Source organism: Microcaecilia unicolor, chromosome 2, assembly GCF_901765095.1.
Source record: "Microcaecilia unicolor chromosome 2, aMicUni1.1, whole genome shotgun sequence".
NCBI lineage: Eukaryota > Metazoa > Chordata > Amphibia > Gymnophiona > Siphonopidae > Microcaecilia > Microcaecilia unicolor.
The window spans coordinates 644642535-644663350 of record NC_044032.1 but is presented as its reverse complement, the minus strand read 5'-3'; the positions used below and the strand labels follow the sequence as shown (position 1 = coordinate 644663350).

Sequence of the window (20816 nt, the reverse complement as noted above, 5' to 3'; positions counted from 1 at the left end):
AATTGTTCTCTTAGATGATGAAATGAGCAGCAAGGCACCTGCTGATGAAATTCAACAACCTCCTGTCACTTTTGCAAGATCGCTGGAGAGTCTCAACACCATGCGGGCCTATCTGGAGGCCACTGGATGTCAGTGCTATGACAGTTTTTACAGTTTGGCAGACGTAGTCTATGTAACTCACAGACACAATAGTGTACAGGGGACTATCACTGATTACTTCAAGTAAGCCTAATGTCAGTTAACGGAGACTGTATACTGTATGTATAATAAACAGTACTGTACATATGTTTCAGATGTCAAGCTTCTTTGGGTCACAACGGTTAAGTACACGTTCCAGTTAACCGCATATATTTCTTTGTTCCCAGACCCTTGCACTTAAGCGGATTGCACTGTATATACCATTTTCTGATCAAATGGATTACAGAATACATAAAACAATAACAATAGTAAAATAACCAAATGCAAGCATAAACAAATGAGGTAAACTGGGAGATAAGCAAATAAAATCCTAGTTGTAGCAATGATGTGGTACAGTAGTTTCAGGTTTATTTAATTCTTATTATACTGCCCATTTGCAAACTTTTTGAGTGGTTTCCAAGTACATCTAGTAAAACAACATTTACAAGAAATGTGATGTATCAGAAATATTACATATTGGCATTCTACAGTAGCACATTCATATAACAGAAATAATCTCCAAGGACAAACAGGACACTTTCTACATAGGTGTTAATATCATCTGATGGAGCTCAGGCGGAACACTTCCCAGCATCTTCTAGAAGTGTTTGGGAGACCGTCCTGTGCATATATGCACATCTTACTGCCCACCACCACAGTGTGAGACCGGACAGTCTCTTCTCATCCTCAGAGCAGTGAGGATGTGCTGAATGTTTTCCCCTCAGCTCGCATCTGAATTCGACTTTTGCTGCCTTCTTTATGTTTGTTTGAAAGTGCTGAGCGGGACCAGCTTTTTCCTTCCGTTTATTTCTTCCCTTTAGTGTTTTTGGCACTTACAGGATTTTTTTGTTTTCCGTAGCTGGTCGGCCCCCTTAGGTCTGAGCACTCCAGTTGGGTCAAATTTTTTTTTCTTTTTTCAACCATTGTGTTGCTTGATTTTTATTTTGACTATTTTCCCTGACCTGTCTCATACTCTCAGTGGTTTTAAGAAGTGCTTCCAATGTGCCAGGACCATGTCACTTACTAAAGGGTCATTCCATGCCAAGTGGTCTAATCCTTCCCACCATCAAGTCTCCAATTTTGTTCAAATTTTATCTGTTGCGCGAGACAGGTGTTAAACAAAGTTTCCCAAAATTGAGGTCTCTAACTGCAATAGTTGCAGATCTAGACCCCCTTTCCTGAAAGGTTGTCAGTCCATGAGCGCGCAACATTTACCAAAATACCATTTTTGGGGTCTAATAAAATCCAAACACATTTATAAGAGTGGCTACAAAATTCAAATCCTGTACAGTTTTTGATGCTAATTCCGATGAAATACATTTTAACATTATGGATGCAAAATCCAGTCAAACAAGTTGACTCAAAGTGTGCATCAAAATTGGTCGCGACTCATCGGAACATATTTGGACCAATATTCAGACCGCAACAACTTCCATGCTAACAAAGATACGGGCTTGAAATTTTGAACAAGCATTATGCTTGTGCTGGACATAATACTGCCAGATTTGCAACTAACCAGCATCTATAACCACCCTGCAGGATCTCTTCAAAGTTGGCACTGTCAGCGCAAATGGTAAAATATATCAAAGTTCAAAGCCAATTCGTAAAAAAAGAGTCTGCCTGAATCAGCTTGTGAACAGTATTATCTGAAAGAGAAAATTGTGCTGTACAACACTGATATGTTTTTGTTTTGCAATGGACCAACGCAATACATCGCGCACACAAAATATAACATACTTTGACCTGAGTAAATGGCTACTTAATGGTGGCATTGCAAAACAAAAACGTATCAGTGTTGTAGAGCTGACAACCTTTCAGAAAAGGGGGTCTAGATCTGCAACTATTGCAGTTAGAGACCTCAAATTTTGGGAAACTTCGTTTTAACACCCAACTCGTGCAACAAATAAAACTTGAACAAAATTGGAGAACATGATGGTGGGAACTTATTTAAATTTTAGACCACTTGGCATGGAATGACCCTAAAGCTCATAATTGGTTTCTGTGATGTCTGTGCCTGATGAAATATATATATATATATATATATTTTTTTTTTTTTTTTTTTTTAAATAAACTCAGTAAATGTAAAAAAAACAACCCATTAGGACTCGTGAGGAACAGCACAAAATATTTTTTGGTGCTTAGAAGTCTGGTCTGTCAACTTCAGCATTGGAGGTGTTGATTCCCATGGCTCCTCTCACTTTATTCCATCCCTCTTTGCCTGCCCTTGGGGCTGCTGTCCTCTGTAGATGTTCCTCCTCCGCTGCTCCTGGTAGGTCCGTGCAGCCCATCTCCCACAATACCTTCCAGGCTCCCTCCATTGTCTGGAGCCTCCGGGTCTTTCCTCCCACTGTAACGTGCATTCCAAGCGGGTATAGCCACCTGTATCTCAGTCCTGTTTTTTGCAAGTACAAGGTTATCTCCTTGAAGTCTCTCCTTCTCTGCAGCGTCTTTCTTGCTAGGTCTTGGAACACCTGAGGTTTGCAATTTTTCCAGGCAATTTCGCCTAGGCCCCGGGCTTTTTTCCAGACTGCTTCTTTGGTTCCAAACTCATGGAAGCAGGCCACAATGTCTCTGGGTTGTCCTCCCCTCTGAGGACCTAGGCTTTGATGTGCCCTGTCGATTTTATAGCGTTTGAGGTTCTGGTTGTCTCCTCTGTTGTTTCCCGACCCCATAATAATGTCACACAGTTTCTGGACAACTTTCATCGAGTCCTTGAATTCATCCTCCTCTGGGATCCCTTTGAAATGCAGATTACATCTGCGAGATCTATTTTCTAAGTCCTCCAGCTGGAGTTCTAGTTCCCCTCTCGATTGTTTCTCTTTCTTCAGGGCCTTCTGTAAATCTACTACCTCCTCTGCCATGTTTTCTACCCTCCCCTCCCCTCCCCTCCGTCGCCGCTACGTGGTTGCCAATCTCTTTCAATTCTTCGTGTAAAGCTCCCACTGCTGTCTGAATACTTTTCCTGGTCGCTATCATCTCTTCCTTTAATTCTTTAAACTATCTAGTGAAATCCGACTTACTAATATCAGTTTCCTGCTCAGATGGTACATCGGGTTCTGGGTCCGACTCAGAGTCTCCGTCCGCCATTTTGGCTCCTCTCGATGCTACTCTCGAGCCTGCACTCTTCCCTGTTCCCGGAGTTTCTGATAAGTATTTAAAGTTTGCCAGCCTTTTTCTCGCTGCCATACTCTGGACTGTTTTGCAGTCTGCACTAGAATTAGATTCACTGTGATTTACGGGGGTTAAAGTGCCTCGTTACTCTGGCTATGTCAGAGCTCCGCTCTCAGGCAGCCATCTCCTAGCGCTGACGTCACTTCCTCCTAGATAAGTGCTGCGTACGCCTTGTAGCGCTATAGAAATGCTAAATAGTAGTAGTACATAAAAAAAGCCAAACTGGGTCAGAACAATGCTCCATATAGCCCAGTGTCCTGCTTACAACAGTGACCAATCCAGGTCACAAGTACCTGGCAGAAACCCAATTAGTAGCAATATTCCATGCTACCAATCCTGGGGCAAGTAGTGCTTCTCCCATGTCCATCTCAATAACAGACTTATGGACTCTTCCTACAGGAACTTGTCCAAACATTTTTAAAATCCAAACTCCAGGAACTTGTCCAAACATTTTTTAAATCCAGATATGCTGTTACCACATCTTCTGGCATCGAGTTTCAGAGCTTTTCTTTGAGTGAAAAAAATGTTTTTATTTGTTTTAAAAGTATTTCCATGTAATTTCACTGAGTGTCCCCTGGTCTTTGTACTTTTTGAAAGAGTGAAAAATCAATTTCACTTCTTCCTATTCTACACCACTCAGGAGTTTATAGACCTCAGTCATATCCCCCCTCAGCCTTCTCTTTTCCGAACTGAAGAGCCCTAACTTCTTTAGCCTTTCCTCATATGGGAAGAGTTTCATCCCCTTTATCATTTTTGTCGCTCTTCTTTGAACCTTTTCTAATTCCACTATATCTTTTTATGTTTTTATGATTTTGCATTTTTCTGTGATTTTTTTTTTTTAATTATGATCACTTATGTTTTATAATTGTGATTTTAATTTATGACTTTTTAATATATGGATTATGTGTAATTGACAGTTGCTTTCCCTGAAGCAGCCTTCAATACGTGAAACTTGGCCATGTTAGGCTATTTTTAATAAAAGAGCTCTGCTTCATCATCTGCGATCCATTCTTTTCTATTGCTACTACTGTGGATCATACTTGCCTGTTTTGTGTTTACACCATTTATGACCCAGCCACTTCTTCTATGAGGCATAGGTATCCTCTTCCCTCTCGCGACTCCAAAATATCCCCCAGATACCTTGCTCTCAAACAAGACAACCAAGGGCCCAAAAGCCCTAGCCAGCTCCACAGACTAAAGCAGGGACGGATTTTGACTCTTTCCACCAGAGTATAACCTTTATCTTTGTAAAGGTCCTAGACAACCTTCCAGTAAGAGAGAGACTGAAATTGTTTGAATTCCCTTATAACCTTAGATCAGTGGGTTCTCAAAATTGTCTGGGAAGGTTACCATCTGTAGTTTTAAAAAAAAAAACATTTTTTTTATTTCTCCAAATTGCCCACTGACAGCGTCAAAAAAAAGCTTTCAGCGTCAGGGATTGCATACCATGGAACTCTTCTTCCCTCGTACAGGTCTTTGTGGTTGTGCCTTTTCCACCATGGGAAAAAGGAAATATTTGGATTAAAATCCCTTCCCAGATGACCGACAGTCCCATCCAATACCTAAGGGTCCTGATAAAGTATATGGCCAAAGAAAAGTTCAGGATGGTACCTTAGGCACTCTATTCTACAAAAAGGAGTTTGGCTATGTTCTTTGGACTCAAAAGATGCTTCCACTCACAGGTACATCCAACATATAAGAAGTATATGAGGTTTCATAGTAGGGAAGCACTGCTTCCAGTATCCATACTGCCATTTGGCCTTGCATCAGCAGCAAGAGAATTTACAAAATGCTTACCAATTGTTTCAGTATCTCTATGCAAACTGGTGGGTGCACATGTTTCCTTACCGAAACAATTGGCTGGTCAAGAGCACCTCTGAGGAAGATGCAAACAAATTAATACACATGACCATTTGGGTGCTAGATCTCCTAGGATTCATCATAAGCTATCCATCACAGTTAAACCCTTCATAAAAACTGGAGTTCATTGGAGCCCTGCTAGACATGGCTGGTATTTGCATTTCTTCCGCAACAGCAGATAACTCTCATATCAGTAGTAGTAGAAGTGCATGAGAGTCAGCAGGTGCCAGTAGGACAATTGTTAAAGATTGTTAGCTCACATGACCTCCACAGTTCATGTAACTCCTATGATATGCCTCAGTTTGAGGCATGCTCAATGGACCTTGTCCAACCAGTGGTCTAGAGCTTCAGGGAACCTTCAAGATGTTGTGTCCATCTGGAATCAAATTCAGAAGGTACTAATGATGGATTCATCCAGCCTGAGTTGAGGAGCTCATGCAGATGAGCTCCATACTCAGGACCTGTGATCTGCTCAGGAAAAACATCAGATAAACTTTCTGAAGCTAAGAGCCATCTGAAATGTTCTTAAAAGCTTTAATTAATCAAGTTTATTCTAATTCCCCTTTCTCTCCTTCCCCTCATTCCTTTTCCTCCTTTCCTGAAGTTACTATAGAGGAAACTACACTTCTCCTTTCTTTCTCAAAATGTACCACCTGTTCCTCTGATCCCATTCCCACCCACCTTCTTAATGCCATCTCACCTGCTCTTATTCCTTTTATCTTTCACATTCTCAACCTCTCACTTTCCACTGCAACTGTCCCTACTGCCTTTAAACATGCTGTGGTCATACCTCTCCTTAAGAAGCCTTCACTCGACCCTACTTGTCCCTCTAATTACCGACCCACCTCCCTCCTCCCTTTTCTCTCCAAATTACTGGAGCGTGCTGTTCACCACCGCTGCCTTGATTTTCTCTCCTCACATGCTATTCTTGACCCACTACAATCTGATTTTCGCCCTCTCCACTCAACCGAAACTGTGCTTACTAAAGTCTCCAATGACCTATTACTGGCTAAATCCAGAGGTCTCTATTCCATCCTCATTCTTCTTGATCTTTCCGCTGCTTTTGGCACTGTCGATCACAGCATACTCCTCGATACCCTGTCCTCACTTGGATTCCAGGGCTCTGTCCTTTCCTGGTTCTCTTCCTACCTCTCCCTCTGCACCTTCAGTGTTCACTCTGGTGGATCCTCCACTACTTCTATCCCTCTGCCTGTCGTCGTACCTCAGGATTCTGTTCTTGGTCCCCTCCTCTTTTCTATCTACACTTCTTCCCTTGGTTCATTGATCTCCTCCCATGGCTTTTCCTACCATCTCTATGCTGATGACTCCCAAATCTACCTTTCTACCCCTGATATCTCACCTTGCATCCAAACCAAAGTTTCAGCGTGCTTGTCTGACATTGCTGTCTGGATGTCTCAACGCCACCTGAAATTAAACATGACCAAAACCGAGCTTCTCATTTTTCCCCCCAAACCCACCTCCCCCCCCCCACCCCTGTTTTCTATTTCTGTTGATGGCTCTCTCATTCTCCCTGTCTCCTCAGCTCGAAACCTTGGGGTCCTCTTTGACTCTTCTCTCTCCTTCTCTGCTCATATCCAGCAGATCGCCAAGACCTGTCGTTTCTTTCTTTACAACATCCATAAAAATCCGCCCCTTTCTTTCCGAGCACTCTACCAAAACCCTCATCCACACCCTTGTCACCTCTCGTTTGGACTACTGCAATCTGCTTCTTGCTGGCCTCCCACTTAGTCACCTCTCCCCTCTCCAGTCGGTTCAAAACTCTGCTGCCCGTCTTGTCTTCCGCCAGGGTCGCTTTACTCATACTACCCCTCTCCTCGCTTCACTGGCTCCCTATCCGTTTTCGTATCCTGTTCAGACTTCTTCTACTAACCTATAAATGTACTCACTCTGCTGCTCCCCAGTATCTCTCCACACTCGTCCTTCCCTATACCCCTTCCCGTGCACTCCGCTCCATGGATAAATCCTTCTTATCTGTTCCCTTCTCCACTACTGCCAACTCCAGACTTCGCGCCTTCTGTCTCGCTGCACCCTATGCCTGGAATAAACTTCCTGAGCCCCTACGTCTTGCCCCATCCTTGGCCACCTTTAAATCTAGACTGAAAGCCCACCTCTTTAACATTGCTTTTGACTTGTAACCACTCGCCTCCACCTACCCTCCTCGCCTCCTTCCTGTACACATTAATTGATTTGATTTGCTTACTTTATTTTTTGTCTATTAGATTGTAAGCTCTTTGAGCAGGGACTGTCTTCTATGTTTGTGCAGCGCTGCGTACGCCTTGTAGCGCTATAGAAATGCTAAATAGTAGTAGTAGTAGTAATTCAAACAGACAAAAAGGATGCAATGTATTACTCCAACAAGCAGAGTACTTCCAGTGTCAGGAAGCAGAATGTGGATGTGTTCCATCTTGCAAGGGATGTCTCTCAGAGCCACATCTAGCAGGGAAAGAACTGTCTGGCAGACAGGCTGAGTTGGGTTCTGCAATTCCACAAGTGGTCTCTGAATGAGAGAATAGCCTGGGAGATCTTTTGAGAGTGGGGTATCCCCTCGCTAGATCTTCTTGCCACTCAGTACAACAAGAAAGTAGGATCACACAGCAGACTAGCTTTGGATTCCTTCCTCATTCTTTGGGAAGAGGAACTTTGGTATGCATATGTTCAGTACCTCCTCTTCTGAAGCTCAAACAGGATTGTGGAAACATGATTCAGATTCTCTCCTATTGGCTGAGGCAGGTGTAGTTCCTCTTTTTCTGAAGCTTTCCTGTGGGGGATCCATGGAGACTGAAATATTTTTTTCAGCACTAATAACCCAGGATCAGAGATCCCTACAATATTCCGACCTGTAGTCTCTAGCCTTCTTGGCTTCACCGATGAGGGGGTAGTGATGAATTCCTTCAGTCTATCTAACAGTGTGTCCACTAGAAGATCTTATAGTTTTAAATGCTAGTTGGTGTGAGGACAAGGCCCAGATCATTTTTCATGTCTTACACAAACTGCTTGAATACCTGCTATATCTATCTGTCTGTCAGTTTCAAGACCAACTCTATTAATGTACATCTTGGTACAGTTGGTGCTTATCACCGATTGAAATCCATTTCTGCTCAGCTTTTAGTTGTATGCTTTACACAGGTCTTGCTTCTATTGAAGCCTCCCGTTTAAGCCTTTTGTAGTGTCATGGGAACTCGGCATCATTCTAATGAAAGTTCTTTTGAGGCACTAGGTCCTGCCATCTGAAGTACCTGACCTGGAAGATCTTGTTTTTGGGGCAGTCACTTCAGCCTGCAGGTAATTGAGCACTAATAGTGGTTCTTCACATTTATTCTAAGTTCCTTCCATTGGTAGTGTTGAAATTCTGTTTTAACTATTCAGCTGTTTACCAGCATTTTTTTTTTTTTTACAAAACCTCATGCTCACAAAGGTAAAAGCACACCATGCACTTTGGACTTGAAAGAACCTTGGTCTTATCTGTTGCAGACTAAAGCCCATAGAAAGTCCATCCAGATTTTTGTTTCCAATGACCCAAACAGGATGGGTGCTGCTATCGACAGACACATTCTTTGTATTGGCTGGCAGACCGTATTTCATTTACATGCCCAGGGTGGACTGGTTTTAGAGGGTCATGTCACAGCTCATTATGTCAGAGCTATGGTTGCATCGATAGCCCAGTTGAGGTCAGCCTCCATAGAAGAGTTTTGCAGAGCTGCAATATGATCTTTGGTCCATACATTCCCTTTACATTGCTGTTTGGAATGGGATTCCCTGACATGACAGTCAGTTTGGCCTGATAGTCATCATTCAGAATATATTTGGGGTTTAGAATCCAGTTCTGTCCCGTAGACCCATTCATTTCTGTTTCAGTCTGCCTTTCCCCCCAAAAAAGAGAAATTGAGATGTTATTGCTTCTTGTTAAACCCTGTCTTTTTCCCCTTTTTTGTTGAAAGCCTGTAGCTAAGGAGTCTCATGTGAGATTATCCTGCTTGTCCTTGGAGAAAACAGTTACCTTTAGGAGATGTTCTCTGAGTACAGCAGGATACATAGTCTCACATACCTTTTCCTTCTTCCTTTTGGACATATATTCTATAAGCTAGAGACTTCATTGGCTAGGTCCTGCATTCATGCTCGGTGTAATACTCTCAAAAGCTTTGTTTAAACAAGCTAGAGAGCTGTTCCCATATGAGGCCTCCATGAGATGATGTCACTGAAATGTGAGACTGTTTATTCTGCTGTCCTCAGAGAACATCTGCTTCAAGTAAGTAACTTTCATTAACTATGAGGTTCAGCGAGGATATGGAAGGTTTTTGAATGGATGGAATGGTTTTCCAGGGAGATAATGCAGGCAAAAACAATAACAGACTTCAAAAACACAGGGATAGATAGCGAGGATACCTATTTGTGAATGGAAAACCAGAGATTGACTGGGTTCTATGGCATGCACCAGAAAATAAATTGAGCACTGTAGATAACTCCCCCCCCCCCCCCCCCCCCCCCAGTAAATGTTTATTTTCAGTTACATCAAATACAAACAAAATAAGAAATTCAACAGCCTTTGTCAATGGAGATGCAGAGAGTTCTCCAAGGACAAGGAGGTCAGTGGTGATGTTATCTGATGGAACCTGGTGCGAACCCTGTCTAGCATATATTGGTTTAAGAAAGTTCTAGCAATGTCCCACCATTCATGCATGGGTGCCTTCCTGCCCAACATGCGAGCTTGGGTTACTGTCTTTTTTTTTTTTTTCTGTGGAGCAAGGAGGTAATGTTTTTCTCGGCCTCTCCTTGGTGCTTTTTCTCAAGTTCTTTTTGTGTGCCTTTCTGTGCGGGTATTACGTTTTCTTTCCTTATTTACCTCCTTTTTTATTTTAGTTCCATTCCCTGTGATTTTCAGAGTTTTTTTGGCCCTTATTTTATTTTTTTTCGGCTCTTTAGGCCGCTTCAGTCTGAGTTTAGCCTCTTTTTGATCTCAACATTGAGGAGTTTAGTTGTGATTCTTTTTTTTTTTTTTTTTTTCTAATTCAAAAATGACCCCCAGTAGCTTCAAAAGGTGCACCTAGTGTAATCAGGTGGAGGAGTGGCCTAATGGTTAGTGCAGCGGGCTTTGATCCTGGCTACCTGGGTTCAATTCCCACTGCAGCTGCTTGTGACCTTGAGCAAGTAACTTCTCTCCATTGTCCCAGGTACAAAAACTTAGATTATGAGCCCTCTAGGGACAGAGAAAGTACCTGCATATAATGCGTACATCTAGTAGTGCTATAGAAATGATTAGTAGTAGTAGTTCTATCACAGATTCATACAATTGGTGCATTGGGTGCCTAGGACCTGACCATGAGGCCGATTCTTGACCCTCTGTTTGTCATTGTCCTCATCAGCACCGATGAACCGCACTGCTGAACTTCGAGGGAAGTCCAAGAAGCAATGGCATCAATCCCCTTAGAAGCACAGTGCTAGGGGCTCTGGAGAATCAGCATCGCTGGCACCTGAGAAAGCGTTTGTGCTGAGAGGACCGCTTCTCCTCCTTGGTGGAGGTGAAAGCACACTGCATACTATAGTGACGCAGGGACAAAGATTCATCCCCATTCCCTCTTTGCAACAAAAGATTTTTTCCCATTTGGACCCCATCCCTGCAGTCAAGTAGACTTTGTAACACCATCCCAGCATTCTCCATCCCTGTCCCCATATCATCCTCAGAGTCTTAATTTTCTTCCCTGCATCTCCTTGCTCAAAGCAGAAAGGAAGCTTTTATGGAATTTTACGGGCCTAACAGGAATTGCAAATATTTTAGGCCTATAGTTTAAAGGAGAAATAATAATTAATATTGAAAGTGAAACAATATTTAATACTGATGAGACACTAATAATAGTTCATTTTTTCAATCTGTGAAGAAACAGTAAATCATCCACTGTCTCCCGTGTTGAACTGAATCCGCCGATCCTCAATTATATGACCAGCTAATGAGACCACACGTTCAGAAGATGTTTCTGTGACAGGAATAGCCATGGGACCCAGACCTGGTTGTGAAATGCAGCCTTTACTTTTGCTCCATTATCTGTAACGTAAATATTGTTTTGATGGTCTGCATCAAAATCCGAATTCTATGTACAACTGACCTGATGTTGTCAGCCGTCTTCGTGTCCTCCATGTATGTCGTGGCCAAGACGTTTGCCAAAAGTTCCCAGTTTCAATTAATGTAATGTACGGTTACAGTAATGTAGCTGGTATTGGTTGATTCATGGGTCCACATATCAGTTGTCACTGCCAATCTGTGAAGTCCAGACAATTGCTCCTTTAGCGTTCTTAGCTAAAATCATAGGCTTCGGTTGATCTGGCACATTTTGAAAGCTTAGCGTTGAAATTATGTTCCGTGTCCCTTCAATCTTGTTTTTCTTGTACACAACATGACTTCAGATGAGCTTTTAGACCACTCATGCCATCCCTCGATTTCCACTTCAGCACACCACGGCACTGCATACAGACCACGTGACAGCAAAATCCGCTGTCGGTGTTGATCTTTTCATAATGAGGCCACACATTGCATTGGCCTTCACATTTCTTAAATGAGACTTGTTCACGTTTTGAATTAGTAGTTTTTCAACATCTCATTTTTCAAAAAATGTCATCGCCTGCATCATGATCAGTATTCTAATATGCAAAGACCCTAAAAAACATGAGTGAGAATGCATTTTACATCAATCAACTGCTACTTTCAGAAACATATACACTCTGTAAACATGTCACATACTAACTTGGCTGTGCCTGGCTGGCTGGTGGCCTCTTCTGGGGCAGGGAAGAACCTACTCTTTCCTGCCCGCTGCTGTTGCTGTACCTAGTGCCGGGTGGCTGTGGCTGGCTGACTGGTGGCCTCCTATGGGATGGGAAAGAAACCTACTCTTTTCCTGCTCGCTGCTGCTGCTCTGCCCGGAAGGCAGCTATTTTGAAGAAGCGCTAGCACTGAGTAGAGCAGCGGCAGAGGGAAGAGGTGACTAGACCACCAGGACACATTAAGATGGGCCCACTGAGGTGGGATGGCCAGCCTTTATCCCCATTACCGGATAAACCTAATTGTGGTCTTTGTTCTTGTGCCACTACTGCGAAACATTTTCATGTTACCGTAGTAGTGCAGCGTATTAAAAAAAATATTTCCCTTTAGTGCAGTAAGCATTACCATGTCACACTCTACTGCATGCTGTAGACTTCAAGTGAGCCTTAGCCTTCTCTCTGGTGTGAACTAAAGCCCATAGACAGTCCATCCAGCTTTTTATTTAAGAACATAAGAATAGCCATACTGGGTCGTTCCGGTAGTGGCCAATGCAGTTCACAAGTACCTGGCAGAAATCCAATTAGTTGCAATATGCCGTGCTACCAATCCCAGGGCAAGCAGTGGCTTCCCCTTTGTCTATCTCAATAACAGACTCTGTAGTCTTTTCCTCCAGGAACTTGTCCAAACCATTTTTAAACCTAAATACACTACCCTCTTACCACAACCTCTGGCAATGAGTTCCAGTGCTTAACTATTCTTTGAGTGAAAAATATTTCCTCATATTTGTTTTAAAAGTATTTCCATGCAATTTCATTGAATGTTTCCCTGGTCTTTGTACTTTTTGAAAGAGTTAAAATCGATTTACCTCTACCCACTCCACAACACTCAGAATTTTGTAGATCTCAATCATATCCCCCCCCCCCCCCCCCCCCCCCCCAGCCTTCTCTCTTTCAAGCTGAAGAGCACTAACCTCTTTAGCCTTTCCTCATATGGGAGGAGTTCCATCACCTCTATCATTTTGGTTGCTCTTCTTTGAACCTTTGCTAATTCTGCTATATCTTTTTTGAGATACGGCAATCAGATTTGAACACAATACTCAAGATGAGGTTGCACCATGGAGCAATACAGAGGCATTATAATATTCTTGGTTTTATTTTGCATCCCTCTCCTACTAATTCCTAGCATCCTGTTTGCTTTTTTTGGCCACTGCTGCACACTGGAAACTAGATTTCAGTGTATTGTCTTCAATGACTCCTTGGTTTTGTTTTGTGACTCCAAAAGTGGGCTCTAGCATCAGTTAACTGATTTGGATTATTCTTCCCAATGTGCATCACCTTGCATTTGTCCATGTTAAATTTCATATGCCATTTCAATGCTCAATCTTCCAGTTTCCTAAGGTCTTCTAGCAATTTTTTACAATCCGTATGTGTTTTGACAACTTTGAATAGTTCGTTTCATCTGCAGATTTAATCACCTTACTTGTTGTTCCGATTTCCAGATCCTTTATAAATATGTTAAATAGCGCCGGTCCGAGTACAGATCTCTGCGGCACTCCACTGTTCATACTCCTCCATTGAGAAAAATGACCATTTAACCCTACCTTCTGTTTTCTATCCAGTAACCAATTTCTAATCCACAGAAGGACATTCCCTCCTGAAAATCTAGATACACTACATCAACCGGCTCACTGTTATCAACATGTTTATTCAGCCTTCAAAGAAATGAACCAAACTGATGAGGCAAGACCTCCCTTGGCTGAATTCATGCTGACACTTGTGACAAAGCTAGCACTCAGGGCCCCACAGAGAAGCAGCTAATCCCCAAACTACGGTTCTCAGAAGCCCTTGCAAGCAGGAGAGGAGGGTAGCCCTAAAAGGGTGGAACGGATTTCCAACCCCAGCAGGGGGAGCAGTGGCTCAATGCTAGGGGAGCCAGTTACTCCCTTCCCCACTATAGGGAGAAGGGGAGGTGAAGCTCAGTCCCTTAGCTGCATCGCCAGTATATAATTCCCTACAGCTGTGAGAGGAGGGAGAGATTTCTGGGTGGCTCCTAGCCACCAGGAGGGAGAGGAAACTGATTGAGAGAGAAGCTGCCATGGAGTAGGTGGAGGACGGAAAGGGCCTGACACTGGAGCTTCCCTGGGGGGGGGGGGGGGGAGAGCAAGCTGCCATGGAGTGTGAGAATGTAAATGTAGCCCTGTCCAGCACATGAAGGCAGTGTGAGAGGCCACAAGGGTGTGGTGCGGTGAGGTAGGAGGAAAGCTGCCAGCCATGTTTGGTACAGGGTCCTCCTGGGTGCTATGAAGAGGACAGGGGCATTAAGTAGTGGTTTCCTTTGAAGAGACCGTTTGTGAAAAGGTTGAATTATTGGGATGTATAGAACAGCAGGCTGAACTTTGACTGAGCCCTTCTGAGGGAGAGGGGAGGTAGTGCAAAGGAAGTGGGCCTGAACTGTTAAGGAACTGAATGTTGGCTGGAATTGTGAACCCGACCTGAACCCTGTTTGTGACCTGCATTTCAAGTTTGAGAGTGGAACTGAATTGAGAATAAAGCACTTTAGTCTTAAGTCCGTATGGCCGTCTGGTTCTTTGCTGGAAACCTGTGAGCCTAACGGCCCCAACCCAGAGTGGAAGAAGCAGACCCCTTTACACACTGTCCTGTTAAACCATGTTGTTTACGTGTTGTGTAATTTTATTCTTTATAATAGTTTCCACTATTTTGCCAGGCACTTAAGTCAGGCTTACCAGTCTGTAATCTCCCAGATCACCCCTGGAACCCTTTTTAAAAATTGGCATCACATTGGCCAGTCTTCAGGTATACCATCCCATCCCATTCTTTAACTTGTAAATTTAGCTCAGTATATCTTCGAAGTTCCTCTGCATCGTCACACCTGAAAACCATTTCCGGTATAGGTAGATCTCTTACATCTTCTTCTGTAGAGACCGAAGCAAAGAATTCATTCTATCTCTCTGCTATGGCCTTGTCCTCCCTGAATGCTCCTTTTGCTTCTTCCTGATCTAATGGTCCCACAGATTGCTTAGCAGGCCTCCGGCTTCTGATATACCTGAAAAAAGTGTTACTATGAGTTTTCGTCTCAGCAGCAAGTTTTTCTTCATATTCTTTTTTAGCCTTCTTTATCAATGCTTTGCATCTGGCTTGACAGTGCTTAAGTTGCAGCTTCTTTTCTTCATTCAGATTCTTTTTCCATTTTTTGAGGGATGTTCTTTTGGTTCTAATAGCCTTTTTCACCCATGTTGGCTGTCATTTGCTCTTTTTTCCACCTTGTTAATACTTGGAATACATCTAGTTTCAACTTCCACAATGGTATTTTTAAACAATGTCCACGCCTGATTTAGAGTCCTAAGCTTTGCAGCCAACCCTTTCAGCTTCTTTTTAACCATTTTCCTCATTTTGTCATAATCACCTTTTTGAAAATTAAAAGCTGCTACAGTAGATTTCTGTAGTGATTTCACTCCAGATATCAGCTCAGATTTGATCATATTATGATCACTGTTTCCCAGCAGATCCAACACTGTTACCTCTTGTACTGTGCCCCACATTCCACTAAGGATTAGATCCAAAATAGCTTCCCCTCTTATTGGTTCATGAACCAGTTGCTCCAAAATGCAGTCATTTATTATATCTAGAAATGTTATCTCTCTAGCACTCCCTGATGTAACGTTTATCCAATCAGTATTAGGATAACTGAAGTCACCCATTATTATAGTATTTCCCAGTTTGCCAGCTTTCCTAATTTCTGTAAACATATTTTCATCTGTCTGTTCATTCTATCCCAGCAGACAATAGTACAGCTGTACCAATATACTTCTTCTTCCCTTCAGAGCAGGAATTTCTATCCATAAAGATTCCACGCTGCTATCTGATTCATGTAGAGTGTTTATTTTGTTTGACACAATTCCTTCTTTAATATATAGCGCAACCCCCCCCCCCTTCCAATTTTGTCCATTCTGTCATTTTGATATAATTTGTACCCCGCTAACACAGTGTCCCATTGATTGTCCTCCTTTCACCAGTCTCTCAAATGCCTATTATATCTTCCTCTTCATTTAGTACTATATACTCCAGTTCTCCTATCTTATTTTTATGGTTTCTAGCACTTGTATATAGACACTTCAAATTGTCTTTTTCCCTTGCATCTACAGGCTGCTTTGAAGTTAATGTGGATAATTTGCATCCTTTACTCTGTTCTCCCATTGAACACTCCTGGCTTTCTTTCACCATTATTGAAACCTCTCTATCAGGATTCCCTAAAGATCTTTCAAGGATACTCAACACCAAACCATGCGCTCCTGAGCAACTGTTGGCTTCCCCCCCCCCCCCATTCTAGTTTAAAAGCTGCTCTATCTTCTTTTTAAATGTTAACAGCAACCTGGTTCCATCCCAGTTAAGGTGGATCCATCCTTTCTGAACAGACTTCCTCTTCCCCAGTATGTTGCCCAGTTCCTAACAAATATAAATCCCTCATCCCTGCACCATAGTCTCAACCACGCATTGAGATTTCATAACACTGCCTGTTTCTTAGGTCCTGTGCATGGAATGGGGAGCATTTCTGAAAATGCTACCCTGGAGGATCTAGATTTCAACTTTCTACCTTGGAGCCTAAATTTGGCTTCCAGAACCTCCCTCCCACATTTTCCTATGTCATTGGTACCCAGATTTACCAAGACAGCCGGCTTCTCCCCAGCACTTTCTAAAATCCTATCTAGGTTAAGGCTAAGTGCACACTTTCCAGTTGGCTAGCAGATTGCATCTACTTCACTTATGTGTAGTCTGGAATGACTCTTGAGGGTCATGTCGTGGCTCATAATGTCAGAGCTATGGCTATGTCGGTAGCCCACTTGAGATCAGCCTCCATTGAGAAGATTTCAAAGCTGTGATGTGGTCATCTGTCCACACATTCACATCTCAGTACTGCCTTGAGCAGGATACCCGACATGACAGCCGGTTCTGTCAGACAGTCCTGCAGAATTTGGCATCTAGAATCCAACTCCACCCTCCTAGTCCAAGTTTTGTTCTGTTCCAGGTTACACCGTCTTAACCACTTTGTATATAATTTCAGATTGAGTCCCTATTGTCCTAGCATTGTTGTTTTCAGTGAGCCTGATAACTAGGGATTCCCACATGTGAGAATACCTCTGTCCTGCTTGTCCTCAGAGAAAGTGAAGTTACCTGTAGCAGTTGTTCTCCAAGGAGAGCAGGCCAGGTATTCTCATTTACCCTCCCACCTCCATTTGGAGTTGTATTCTTCAGCTATGTCATTTGATTGATGGACCTGCGCTCGCATGTTGGGTGGGAAGGCTCCCACACATGCATGGTGGGATGCTAATATTGCTTTCTTAAAGCAATATGCGCTAGGCAGCATTAGCACCGGGCTCTTGTCAGATTATGTCGCCCACATGTGAGAATACTTGGCCTGCTGCCCTCAGAGAACATCTGCTACAGGTGAGTAATTTTGCTATATTAATCAAAGAATACAAATACAAGAAATCAGGATAATCTATCCAAATACTGATCCATATTCAAGGCCTAATTAATGTATCACCTTTTTCTTTATCCAAAAGAAAAGATTCTAATTGAGGTGGATCATAGAAAATATATTTATCAGGGTAGAAAATTAAACATATATAACTTTTATAGGGTCCTTAGTTGAGGTCATATTCTGTTTCTATGCACGCCTCTCTTTTAAGAAATTCTTCAGTATTATTGTTAAGCAGTAAGAGAGGTGGTCCATTGAGCATATCGTCATCACCTGTCCATAACATAGTAGAATCTCCTCAGGCCACAGGGAAAAGACATAGCTACTGTGCTGCAGCAAAGTCATTGTGGCATGCCCAGATTTAAAATTTCTCTCTTTCTCCTCTCCCTTTCCACCTTTTATTTCAGATTGAGGAACAGAGTGACTGTAAAATCCTTGATGGACACTTTATTTCTCCCTTGGATCATTATGTTCCAGAAATCATGCCATCTGAATGTATTACAGCAAGGTATGGTAATTTACCTTTGTTCTGTAAAAAACGTTGACTAGAAGTTCATTCATCTGGTGTTCCAGATTTGTTTTGTATACAGTGATGTGAAAGTTTATGAACCTCTTAGAAATGTCTCTATTATAGTGAAGTTAATATGCAAAACATGGCCCGATCCTAATCTGTCCTGTCAAAAAAATCCTATCAAAGAAAAAACTAAAAGGGTATATTTTTCATTATTTGGTCAACAAAAAGCACCTCCTTGCCAGCAGGGTCATCTAGATTTTTTTTCTTAAACTTTAGGTGGGCAGCAGTTTTCATTTTAGAGAATAATGGTTCTTTGCTAGCTATCCTCTCATGAACACCAGGCATGTTTAGTTTTTTTTCTCCGAGGACAAGCAGGCTGCTTGTTCTCACTGATGGGTGACGTCCACGGCAGCCCCTCCAATCGGAACACTTTTCTAGCAAAGTCCTTTGCTAGCCCTCGCGCGCCGATGCGCACCGCGCATGCGCGGCCGTCTTTCCGCCCGAACCGGCTCGTGTTCGTCAGTCTTCTTTTGTCCGCGCTCGGTACGGTCGTGTTTACGCCGTTTGCGCCCCTTAAGTTGACCTCTCGCGTCTCTTTTGGCTTTTCGCTAAAAAAAAAAAAAAAAGGATTTCGGAAGAAGCCCTTTTCGGACTTTTTCCCCGTCCTGTATTTCTAGTTTTTGCCCCGTTAAGTTTTCTTTCATTTTCGGGGTAGGCCCTTTTGAGGCCTCGGGTCGAATTTTTTCTCCCCCTCTTTTTGGTGCCTTACCGCAATTACGAGTTTTGATTTCGCCGGCGTGATTTTTCCGCCCATGTCATCGAAGTCTCCCAGCGGCTTCAAGAAGTGCACCCAGTGCGCCCGGGTAATCTTGCTCACTGACAGGCACGCGTCGTGTCTTCAGTGTCTGGGGGCTGGGCACCGCCCGCAGGCCTGTAGTCTTTGCGCCCTTTTACAGAAAAGGACTCAGGTAGCGAGATTGGCCCAGTGGAACGTTTTGTTCTCGGGCTCTTCGTTGGCATCGGCACCGGGAGTATCGAGTGCGTCGACGTCGACAGCGTCAACACCTCCGTCCTCGGCCGCGACTGCATCGAGTGCATCGAGGCATCGACCCTCTGCATCGGGGCCGAGACATCGGAAGGCTGCGTCGGCGTCGGTGGTACCGGGACCTCCACTAGTGCTGATGTCGTCGGACGGTGGTGCTTCGACTGGAGTGCAGGTGAGGGCTGTCCATTCCCCTGCTGGTGGCGGTGAGCCTTCGGGTGGGTCTCCCCCTACCCTGAGGGCTCCTGCGGTACAGCCCCCCCCCCCCCCCCCCGAGACCGACCTTCTTCGGCCTCGCCCCCGAGGAAGCGACGGCTGGATTCTACGTCCTCGTCGTCAGTACCGGGAAGCTCCGGTGACATGCTTCGTTTGAAAAAGTCAAAGAAGCATCGACACCGGTCTCCTTCCCGCGTCCGGTACCGAGAGCTCTGGGTCGCCGAGGGAGTCGGCACCCAGTAGGCATCGGCACCGGGAGGACCGCTCACCCTCTGTTCAGGACGTGTCGATGCGCTCCACCTTGGACAGCCCGGAACAGACTCTGACATCGACTCCTGCATCGACTTCAATGTCTTTCTCCACAGCCGCCCTGCACGACAGTCTCCGGGCCGTTCTCCCAGAGATCCTGGGAGAGCTGTTGCGCCCTTCCCCTCCGGTACCGGGGGTGCTTGCGCCACCGGTACCGTCGAGTGAGGCGCCGGCTGGCCCCTTGCCCGGGGTGAGGTACTGACTGCGGCCGTCTCCCAGGAAGGCTCCCCAACGATGTCGGCGGAGGGAGCTTCGCCGGTGCGGGCGAGGGAGTCTACCTCTCGACGCTCCCACCGTGGTTCCACGGAGTCGAGCCGGGCACAGCTTCAGACACAGGTCCGTGAACTCGTGTCTGATACCGATGGTGAGGCCTCGTGGGAGGAGGAGGAGGAGGACATCAGATATTTCTCTGACAAGGAGTCTGATGGCCTTCCTTCTGATCCCACTCCCTCCCCTGAAAGGCAGCTTTCTCCTCCCGAGAGTCTGTCTTTTGCGGCCTTTGTCCGGGAGATGTCTACGGCCATCCCCTTCCCGGTGGTTGTGGAGGACGTGCCCAGGGCTAAAATGTTTGAGCTCCTGGACTATCCTTCTCCACCTAAGGAAGCGTCCACAGTACCCATGCATCATGTCCTAAAAAAGACATTGCTGGCGAACTGGACCCCACATTCCCAAGAAGATCGAGTCCCAGTACCGGATCCATGGGGACCCAGAGCTGATGCGCACTCAGTTGCCTCATGACTCTGGAGTTGTGGATTTGGCCCTAAAGAAGGCTAAGAGTTCTAGGGAGCATGCTTCGGCGCCCCCGGGCAAGGACTCTAGAACCTTAGACTCCTTTGGGAGGAAGGCCTACCATTCTTCTATGCTCATGGCCAAAATCCAGTCTTACCAGCTCTACACGAGCATACACATGCGGAACAATGTGCGGCAGTTGGCGGGCTTGGTGGACAAGCTCCCCCCTGAGCAAGCCAAGCCTTTTCAGGAGGTGGTCAGGCAGCTGAAGGCGTGCAGAAAATTCCTGGCCAGAGGGGTGTATGACACCTTTGATGTTGCGTCCAGGGCCGCTGCTCAAGGTGTGGTGATGCGCAGACTCTCATGGCTGCGTGCCTCCGACCTGGAGAATAGAATCCAGCAGCGGATTGCAGACTCGCCTTGCCGTGCGGATAATATTTTTGGAGAAAAAGTCGAGCAGGTGGTAGAGCAGCTCCACCAGCGGGGTACCGCGTTCGACAAGTTCTCCCGCCGGCAGCCTTCAGCTTCTACCT

The 20816-nt window shown here is 44.5% G+C and overlaps 1 protein-coding gene across 4 annotated transcripts in view; it reads left to right on the top strand.

Annotated features, from left to right (window-relative positions):
• Positions 1-20816, top strand: part of ABHD18 (abhydrolase domain containing 18) — a 143160-nt gene that overhangs the window by 23078 nt on the left and 99266 nt on the right. For all 4 annotated transcript variants that reach the window (XM_030191747.1, XM_030191749.1, XM_030191748.1 and 1 more), the window contains one exon: positions 17881-17981. In XM_030191747.1, coding sequence (XP_030047607.1) covers positions 17881-17981 — 101 coding nt within the window. The remainder of the gene's footprint in view (positions 1-17880; positions 17982-20816) is intronic.